This window comes from Astyanax mexicanus, chromosome 8 (assembly GCF_023375975.1).
Source record: "Astyanax mexicanus isolate ESR-SI-001 chromosome 8, AstMex3_surface, whole genome shotgun sequence".
Lineage (NCBI taxonomy): Eukaryota > Metazoa > Chordata > Actinopteri > Characiformes > Acestrorhamphidae > Astyanax > Astyanax mexicanus.
In genome coordinates this window covers 854,230-865,000 of record NC_064415.1, presented here as the reverse complement: position 1 = coordinate 865,000, position 10,771 = coordinate 854,230, and the positions used below count along the sequence as shown (strand labels likewise).

At 37.8% G+C, this 10,771-nt stretch overlaps 1 protein-coding gene across 1 annotated transcript in view; it reads left to right on the top strand.

Annotated features, from left to right (window-relative positions):
* dis3l2 (DIS3 like 3'-5' exoribonuclease 2) overlaps positions 1-9,750 on the top strand; it is a 40,575-nt gene extending 30,825 nt beyond the window's left edge. The window contains exons 19-22 of the mRNA XM_049482598.1: positions 2,355-2,485; positions 3,149-3,253; positions 3,429-3,527; positions 5,620-9,750. Coding sequence (XP_049338555.1) covers positions 2,355-2,485; positions 3,149-3,253; positions 3,429-3,527; positions 5,620-5,715 — 431 coding nt within the window. The 3' untranslated portion in view covers positions 5,716-9,750. The remainder of the gene's footprint in view (positions 1-2,354; positions 2,486-3,148; positions 3,254-3,428; positions 3,528-5,619) is intronic.
* The last annotated feature ends 1,021 nt before the right edge of the window (positions 9,751-10,771 follow it).

The following is a 10,771-nucleotide window of genomic DNA, read 5'->3' as shown; positions in this document are numbered from 1 at the left end:
GCGCCCTCTCTCTCTCTCTATACGGCACTCTCGCGCTCTCACTTTCTATATCTCTCTCTCTCCTTCTCTAACTCTCTCTATATCCCGACATCCTCGTCCACCGCCTGCTGGCAGCCTCCCTCAGTGAGTCTCTCGCTCTCGCGCTCTCACTCTCTCTCTATACCGCACTCTCGCGCTCTCACTTTCTATATCTCTCTCTCTCCTTCTCTAACTCTCTCTATATCCCGACATCCTCGTCCACCGCCTGCTGGCAGCCTCCCTCAGTGAGTCTCTCGCTCTCGCGCCCTCTCTCTCTATACCGCACTCTCGCGCTCTCACTTTCTATATCTCTCTCTCTCCTTCTCTAACTCTCTCTATATCCCGACATCCTCGTCCACGCCTGCTGGCAGCCTCCCTCAGTGAGTCTCGCGCCCTCTCTCTCTCTATACCGCACTCTCGCGCTCTCACTTTCTATATCTCTCTCTCTCCTTCTCTAACTCTCTCTATATCCCGACATCCTCGTCCACCGCCTGCTGGCAGCCTCCCTCAGTGAGTCTCTCGCTCTCGCGCCCTCTCTCTCTCTCTCTATACCGCACTCTCGCGCTCTCACTTTCTATATCTCTCTCTCTCCTTCTCTAACTCTCTCTATATCCCGACATCCTCGTCCACCGCCTGCTGGCAGCCTCCCTCAGTGAGTCTCTCGCTCTCGCGCCCTCTCTCTCTATACCGCACTCTCGCGCTCTCACTTTCTATATCTCTCTCTCTCCTTCTCTAACTCTCTCTATATCCCGACATCCTCGTCCACCGCCTGCTGGCAGCCTCCCTCAGTGAGTCTCTCGCTCTCGCGCCCTCTCTCTCTCTCTATACCGCACTCTCGCGCTCTCACTTTCTATATCTCTCTCTCTCCTTCTCTAACTCTCTCTATATCCCGACATCCTCATCCACCGCCTGCTGGCAGCCTCCCTCAGTGAGTCTCTCGCACCCTCTCTCTCTCTATACCGCACTCTCGCGCTCTCACTTTCTATATCTCTCTCTCTCCTTCTCTAACTCTCTCTATATCCCGACATCCTCGTCCACCGCCTGCTGGCAGCCTCCCTCAGTGAGTCTCTCGCTCTCGCGCCCTCTCTCTATACCGCACTCTCGCGCTCTCACTTTCTATATCTCTCTCTCTCCTTCTCTAACTCTCTCTATATCCCGACATCCTCGTCCACCGCCTGCTGGCAGCCTCCCTCAGTGAGTCTCTCGCTCTCGCGCCCTCTCTCTCTCTATACCGCACTCGCGCTCTCACTTTCTATATCTCTCTCTCTCCTTCTCTAACTCTCTCTATATCCCGACATCCTCGTCCACCGCCTGCTGGCAGCCTCCCTCAGTCAGTCTCTCGCTCTCGCGCTCTCACTCTCTCTCTCTATACCGCACTCTCGCGCTCTCACTTTCTATATCTCTCTCGCGCTCTCCCTAACTCTGTACCCCGACATCCTCGTCCACCGCCTGCTGGCAGCCTCCCTCAGTGAGTCTCACCCCCGCTCTCGCGTCCTCTCTTTATATCTCACTCTCGCGCTCTATATCTGTAACTCTCTCTATACCCCGACATCCTTGTCCACTGCCTCAGTGTCTCTCAGTGAGTCTCTTTCTCTCTCTCTCTCTCTCTCTGTCTGTCTTTCTCTATACTGCACTCTTTCTCTTTCCTTATAACTCTCTCTCTACTTTGCTCTTGCGCTCTCTCTCTAACTCTCTCTACCATTCTATATTTCTACATCTCTTGCTTTCTATCTCTCTCTATCCCTTTAACTCTCTTTATTCTTCTTTCTTTCGCTCTTGTGCTTTCTCTCATTCCCTCTGCAACTTTCTCTATACCTCGCTGTTACACTCCATATACATCTCTCTCTCACTCTCTATAACTCTCTCGCTCTCACTTTAACTCTGTCTATACCTTGTTCTCGCACTCTCTCTTACTCTCTCTCGCTCTCACACTCTATCTTTCTCCCTCCACACCTCTCTCTATACCTCTCTTGTGCTCTCTTTCTCCAACTCTCTTTATACTTTTCTCTCACACTCTCTCTCGGTAACTCTCTCTAGAACTCGCTCTCTCTCTCGCTAAATCTCTCTATACCATGCTCTCTCTCTCTCTCTCTCTCTTTCTCTTTATCTAGCTCTCTTGCTCCCTCTCTAACTGCAGCTCCACCATGTACCCTAACTGACAGCAGGGTTGCCAGGTCCAGTAAAAATATCCTAAAACCCGCCCTTCAGAAGCTTAGACTAGCCCAGTATCTAAGATTTACACAGTCCTGCCATAATAACCCCAATACTCTCTATACACAATAGTTTATATTGTTTGTGTGTGTGTGTGTGTGTGTGTGTGTGTGTGTGTGTTACAGAGTGTGGACCCCGCTTGTCTCTGTCGGATGAGGAGGTGCATAAGCTGGCGTCTCACTGTAACGATAAGAAGACGGCGTCTAAACGAGTGCAGGAGATGAGCGCCGAGCTGTTCTTCAGCGTCTTCGTCAGGGTGAAGCATTCCTCCACTTTCATCATCATAATAACTAGAGAAACACCCAGATAAAACACAGAGAACTCTGTAACTATTAAAAGTAGAAAATGAAGTCAGAGAGCGGTGAGTACTGTTGTAAACTGGAGAAAAAAAAACTGCTACAGGAAGACGTCTGGCTGACCCACATGGAAACAGCAGCTTTAGCATTTAGCTCAGATTAACATGATTAAGAACTGAGACTCAGTTTCAGCAGAGAAGAGAAGAATTAGAATTAGAGTTAATCTGACAGGAGAAGAAGAACTGCAGTAATAAAATCATTAATACTGGAAAAAATTTAACTATAGGGGTGTTCTAAAACTTTTGACCGCTAGTGTGTATAGCTGTTATTTTAATGACTGAATCAGGGACTGTGCACAGTTCTGAATGGGCAGCTTAGCTTGGTCAGCTGGAATCCCTTCTAGACAATTAGCTTCACTTAGCTTAGCTACCCATCTGACAAATTAGTGCCCATTCCACCAGTACAGTGTTTATCCATTCCAGTATCCAGTATTTAATAAATTATTTGATAATTTATTAAAAATCTAATATGCTGGTTTGTAAGATTCATGTATAATTTATTTACTGGTGGAATGGGTGCTAATCAGGTGGCTAAATATACAAAATTTTTCTGTGTGTGTGTAGGAGTGTGGTCCTCTGGACTCGGAGGCGATGGTGATGGGGATGCTGGATAAGTCGTTTGATGTGTTGGTGCTTCAGTATGGAGTTCAGAAGAGAATCTACTGTAACGTGAGTTATTATATATTAACTCTAATCTGATTATTATTATTATTTACATGTTTTATAGGGCTTTTGAGGTATGTTGCAACATTGTGTAACAGAAAATAAGCTATTATAATAAAGTATAGGGTTAATATACAGTATAATGTGTTTTATGAATAAACTTGTGTGATTGGTGTTTCAGGCTATAGACGGCCTGCAGTCCTTTAATTTCCGTAAGGTGGGTAAACGACCTGAGATGACCTTGACCTGGACCAACCCAGGACAGGACGCCATCACACAGGTACGATCACACCAACACCTACACCAACACCTCCATCTACACATCCACCAAAACCTGCACCTGAACACTTACACACTTACAGTACAGGAGCTTCAGGTAGAGAGATCTTCCATAAAATCATTATAGCACCTATATTACTACTTTCACTTATTCTAGCTACTGAATCATTTATATAAGCTTATGACACATTCATATTAGATACAGAATCATTTACATTAGACACTGAATCATTCATATTAGATACTGAATCATTCATATTAGATACTGAATCATTCATATTAGATACTGAATCATTCATATTAGATACAGAATCATTTACATTAGACACTGAATCATTCATATTAGATACAGAATCATTTACATTAGACACTGAATCATTCATATTAGATACTGAATCATTCATATTAGATACAGACCTTGATACTATACATAGTATACGGTATGAATCCGTTATATTATATACTGAATCATTCATATTAGCTACAGAATCATTCACATTAGACACTGAATCATTTATTTTAGCTCCTTAATCATTCATATTAGCTACTGAACTTCATAGTATACAGTGTGAATCAGTTATATTACATACTAAGTCATTCATATTATATACTAAATCTTTTATGTTAGCTACTGAATCATTCATATTTGATACAGAATCATTTACATTAGACACTGAATCATTCATATTAGATACAGAATCATTTACATTAGACACTGAATCATTCATATTAGATACAGTCCTTCATACTATACATAGTATACAGTATTAATCCGTTATATTACGTACTGAATCATTCGTGTTAGCTACTGCGTCATTTATATAAGCTAAAACATTATTCATAGTATATATTGTATAATTTTTATTAGATTGTAAATCTGAGATATTAGCAAGTAAATGATTAATATTGGCTTAATAGCTACTGAATCATTCATAATACTCATTAAGAGTGGATCCTGATTCACTCATGTTAGCTAATATGTTCTATTACTTTTATTAGATAGTAAATCATTCATATTAGCTACTGAATCATTCATAGTATATTTTATAATTTATTATCTACATTTGTATTAGCTTCTGAATCATTTGTAATAATCATTCGTAGTACATCCTGAATCTTTCGTTAGCTACTAATTCATTTGTATTAGCTAACAAATTATTCATAGTATATACTGTATAACTTTTATAGACTGTGAATCAGAGGTATTAGCTAGTTAATTATTCATATTAGCTTATTAATTACTAAATCATTGGTATTACCTACCGACATTATTCATAGTATATACTGTATTATTTTTATTAGATGATAGATAGTAAATCATTCATATTAGCTACTGAAATCGTTTGAGGGAGGGATCTGTACTTACTGTCCTATTGCGAGGGAGATTTAGAGCCCCACTAGGTAGGATTTTCTTGATTTTTGATCTTTTTAAAGAAGTAAAATTACAGCTTGAAACTCATTGCAGCGCTGCATTGAGGTGTAGTAGGAGGAATAGCGGTGCTCTCGTGTCTGTGCCGGAGCTCCTCTGAGCTCAAACCAGACTCTGTAAGTTTTCCGAGGCGGCCGCGACCAACGCTCGCGAGAACTGCGACCTGCTTTCCGACCTTTAGTTCTAACAGTTCTACAAGGACTACTGGTTCATTCTTTACAAACTAACATACAGACACTCTGGCAGAAGCTGGAAAGAGACAGAATATGTCTGTGAAAGACAGAAAACCAGAAAGAGAAACTAATCCGCCTGAAACATTTATTACACTCTAGAGCTACAACTGTAGGGGGAGCCCACGAGCACAAAATCTCAATCCTACCTAGTGGAGCTTTAAGCTCTTTAAAATAATGAGTTTTGTAACACTAAGATGTAAACGCTCAGTGTAAATATGGGGCGTGGCCAGCAACAGCTTATTTGCATAAAAGTGACCGAGCCCTTAAACGGCTCATTCTGAAAGGGACTGAAACTGGTTTGAAATATCGATATATACTCTAACACACATGCAGAATAAATGAACTGTGGAAAGTGGGCGTGGCAGAATAAGCTGGATATTAATCCATTATTAATATATATTATTTACGCTGCTCGTTTCCGATGTTTACAGGAGATCTCCCTGTTCTCTCTTCTCCACGTCCAGCTGAGGAGCGACGGAGTTCCTCTCAAATACAGCGCCGTACTGAAGAGACCAGACCAGCCCTAACACACACACACACACACTATACACACACACACCATACACACACACTATACACACACACTATACACACAAACTATACACACACACTATACACACACACTATACACACACACACACTATACACACACACTATACACACACACACTATACACACACACACTAACACACACACACACATTATACACACTATACACACAGTCATGCTCGGTGTAGTAGTGATGTAGGTGAAGCCCTAGCTGTGTGATGATTAGCTGTAGCTCAGGTTTGGTGATGAATTTTTAATTGAATGTGTTTTAGAGGTTTTTATGGTTAGGTGTGTACGCGCCGGTTCTGAGGACAGGTGGCGCTGTTGCTGCTGCTGCTGCTACAGCCGTTTCTCTGCTCTGCAGGACTGATTATTCATTTTTTAACAGCTTAGCATTAGCTAACGCTAATACAGCACAGCAACTCCTCCTCCTCCTCTCTCTCTTCCTTCACTTTCTTTATCTCTTTATCTCTTCATCTCTTTCTTTTATGAAGCCAAAAAAAGACGACAGTGTGAAAAAAAAAAACGTCACTTTAGGAGGGAAGCCCCGCCCCCCCCCGGCTTTACTTTTTGCTGAAACACTGAGAGAACCAGGCTCCGCCCACAAATGCTGCTACCTTGGAGACGGTGTACAGAACACTGAATACAGAAGTCCATTAAACTCGTTAACTAACGATCCGCTCTTATAAACTACTGAATCGTTTATAACAGCGCAAATGATTCGATTCCTAATACAAATGATTCAGTCTCTGATACAGTTCATAATTTGGGTAGGGCGATTGAATCATCTGTTTTAGATACTGATTCATATTAAATACTAAATAATTCTTATTAGCAACCAAATTATGCAAATTAAAAAAAAAACTGTTCATATAAACTACTGAATCGTTTATAACAGCCCAAATGATTCGATTCCTAATACAAATGATTCAGTCTCTGATACAGTTCATAATTTGGGTAGGGCGATTGAATCATCTGTTTTAGATACTGATTCATATTAAATACTAAATAATCTTTATTAGCTACATATTAGTTACTAAATTGTTCATAAAAACTACTGAATCATTCTAGTTCAATCCCAAAACATTAGAAATTATAAAAACAAACCAGTTGTATAAAGCCACCAAATGATTCATGCTATATATTAAATCATTTATATTATGATATAATATATAACTTACTGATACTGAGTTTAAAACTATTGTAGGAGATACTGAGATAATGAATCATTTCTAATCAATTATTCTAATAAACAGAATCATTCATTTTGGCAGATATTGAACCATTAATGTAAAAACTGAATCATTCGTAACGTATGTTGAGGAACTGAATCATTAATATTGGCGCAGAATCATTCAAAGTAATACAGAGATACTGAATCATTAATGACAGTACTGAATCATTTGTGGTTCATTCGTAACGTGTGTGGACAAACTGAATCATTAATATTGGTGCAGAATCACTCGTATTTACTACAAATGATTCTGCACCAATATTATTGATTCAGTTTCTCCACATGTTTTGAATGAATCAGATTCCAAGTGTCTACCATTAATGTAAATACTGAATCATTCGTAACCTATGTTGAGGTCCTGAAACATTTATATTGGCACAAAATCATTCGTAGTAAATACGGAGATCCTGAATCATAAATATCAGTACTGAATCATTTGTGGTAGAGACTGAGAAACAGATTCACTCATTACATGTTGAGAAACTGAATCATTAATATAGGCAAGGAATCATTCGTAGTATATATGGAGATATTGAATCATTTAATGTCAGTACTGAATCATTAACGTTGGCGCAGAATCATTCGTAGTAAAAACTGAGATACTGAATCATTAATATCAGTACAGAATAATTCGTAGTAAATCAGGAGATACTGAATCATTAATGTCAGAACTGAATCATTTGTGGTAGATACTCAGATACTGAATCATTCGTAACATATGTTGAGAAACTGAATCATTAAAATTGGTGCAGAATGATTCATACTGATTCAGTGAATCGTTTGTTATAAATGCTGAATTACTAAATGAATCATTAATATTATCAGTTATATAATCTGAACTGTGATTCGGATCAGTGTTCTGTACTGATTTACAGCTGTAGGTGTAGAATGGGTTTTGTGGGCGGAGCCTGGATAGGCCCCTCCCCCGAGCTTTAGGAAGCTCCAGTGCGGTGGCACACCGGACTGGCTTTTCATCAACTTCAGAAGTTGATTGGTTCTCCCAATGGGAGCGCTGGTTTACCGCGGACGCGGCCGCGTGGTTTACACTCGAGTTTTATTATTTTATATTACTTTTAATTTCCTAGACGTTTAGATTTTATTGCTTTTATTTTATGGATTTGGTTCTTTTATTATTTGTTTAGTTGTTTTAGTGCCTTTTATTGTTATAATTATAGTTATTTTCTGTTTTAATTAGCTGTAATAAGTGCTTTAATGAAGATTAATGTCAGTTTATCAGTATAAACATCAGTGATGAAGTGCCAGACTGATGGCTGGCTTATCCAGGCCTTTCCTATAATGTACATCATCCATATATAATATTAATGCTTACCTTTCTGTGATGAAGAGTGCACTTTAATCAGAGTGCGATAAGAATAAAAATAAAAAAAAAACAATTAAAAACACTGTTTACTTTAAAGAAACACCAATATATTTCAATATCACGTAATAAATCACACTGTTTACCAACAGATTCCAGATCACACACAGCATAATCAAAAATACACATTATATACTATACTATATCCTCTACTGTTTCTCACATCTGTTCATTTTAAACCCCAATTACTGTTAATTTACTCCATTTACAGCATATAAAAATAAAACATAAAATGTGGCGTGTGCAAAAAAATCAATACATTTGTTTTATGTTTAATTGGATTTTTTTACTCAGTTTAATTCAGTAAATAAACAGAAATTGTGTTTAAATGTGTCGAGGATTCAACTCAATCACTTATTTACCTATTTACACTGATAAGACTATATAATTTGTGCTTCACATGAAGTTTCGGTTTCATCTTTTTTTTCAGCATCATAGAAACTATCCGTTTTTAATTTTTTTTTTTTTTTTAAGATTTTATTTACATTAAGGCCAAAAAAAAAAAATAATCAGATTCGTGTCACTTAAGCCTGGGAACAGAGCCTAAAAGTCCTTTCAGCAGGAGAGCGCACACTTCTGGACAAGCTGCTGTCTGTCAGATCTTTTGTGTAGTTTTGTTGTTGTTGTGTGTTTTTTTTTTAATGGTGAGAAATACCTGCTTATTAGTTTATTTAATTTAATTCATTTATATAATTAACCCTTTGTTTTGCATGGTTTAGATGGTCTGTTTTCCTGATGTTTTATATTAGTTTTAGGATTATTGTGATTTTTATCAGTACAGTTATCATCTTATTAGCATCATTTTAAGGGTGTTTGCTTAAAATGGGCCTTATTTTTTTAAGTGTCATTTTTATTGATATTAATAAGTGCACATTAATATTATTTCCCACCACTAAATTACTTTTTATTTATTTTTTTTAAACATTAGTTAATTTTGCGTTTGATTTTAAGCATGTGTTTTATTGTATTTTTGAGAATGCTGTGTGTATTTGAACACTTATGGAAACATGAGAAGCTGCTCTGCTGGTGAAATATTAAAATATTCAGTGTTTTTTTTATGAAATTAGAGTTATTCAGGGATTTGGACGTTCTGTTGGTGTGAGAAAATCAGGTAATGTGAGATTTTCTAATTAAATTGGCTCAATAAAATTAATTTAAAGTGTTTAAGGTGTTTCTGTGCAATATCATTTTTATTTATTTATTTTTTTGCTGCTTCCTGTAATACCTGCTGTAATGTGGAATGTGTGTGTGTATAGTTGAGTGTGTGTGATATGCTAATGTTGTGTTGTGCACATAAACAAACTGGTGGAAAATAACTAAACCAGTTAATCCACCCAGATTAGCCTCATTAGCATGTTTACTTTATAACTGGACAACTATTAAAACCCATCAGAACCAGAACTGTGAGTGTGAGTTCATGTCTTTAATCTTTGCTATAAAAGCTACAAAAGGTCTTAAAATTAAATCTAAATTTAATTTGTTTCATTCCAATAATAGAACGTTTCCACAACCTTAAGTAACGTTATCTAAAAGTTCTCTCAAAGCTACAAGAAAACGTTTCCATAGTAACGTTAATGTAACATTCTAAAAATGTTACAAGACATTGTTCAAAATTCTCCCAAATGTTAGAATAAACATTAATGTTAATGTAACGTTTTTAAAATGTTACAAAACCTTGTTTAAAGTTTCCCGAATGTTAGGAGAAAAGGTTACAAGACCTCGTTCCCTTATGTAACTCTTCACGATCGCTTTACATACTTCTCTCCCGGGAAACATCAGTATAGAATGTATAGGTGAGGCAGTTAACCTCGAGAACACTGTAGCAGCTGTTAAGCATGGTGGTGGGAGCATCACGCTCTGAGGTTGTTCTGCTGCCAGTGGAGCTGGACTGTATTTTAATGTCCTGTCTGTCAGAAGTCCAGTATTGTAGTAGAATTTGAGCAATTCTGCCATTAAGAGTTAAATATCCGACTATAACCCAACTATAAAAGCTTAATAATGGCTTCACAAAAACATCAGATCGAGATATTTATAAAATGAGCTGTACACATAATATCTACATTATGTTTATTTCAGAAGAAGCTTTAAAATGTTCTTCACATTTATCTGTACACGTCTCAAATTACAGATGTCTTTTAACTTCCCATCACAGAGAATACTGACATTAAAAAAAGGAAAAATAAAGAAAGCTAGGGAAAATCAATAATAAAAAAATTAAGTGAGTTGTATTTAAATTGTATATTAAAAACTGTATATCGTCGCTGTCCAATGAAAAACAAGTATCTCCATTTTTGTAGTTTTTTAGTTTACTACATAATATGAACCCACAAACTCTCCCTCACACTGTGCCAACATTTCATGATGAACGGACCAATAGAAACTCTCCAATATTACCTAAAAAACAAACTCTTCCATTAAAAGT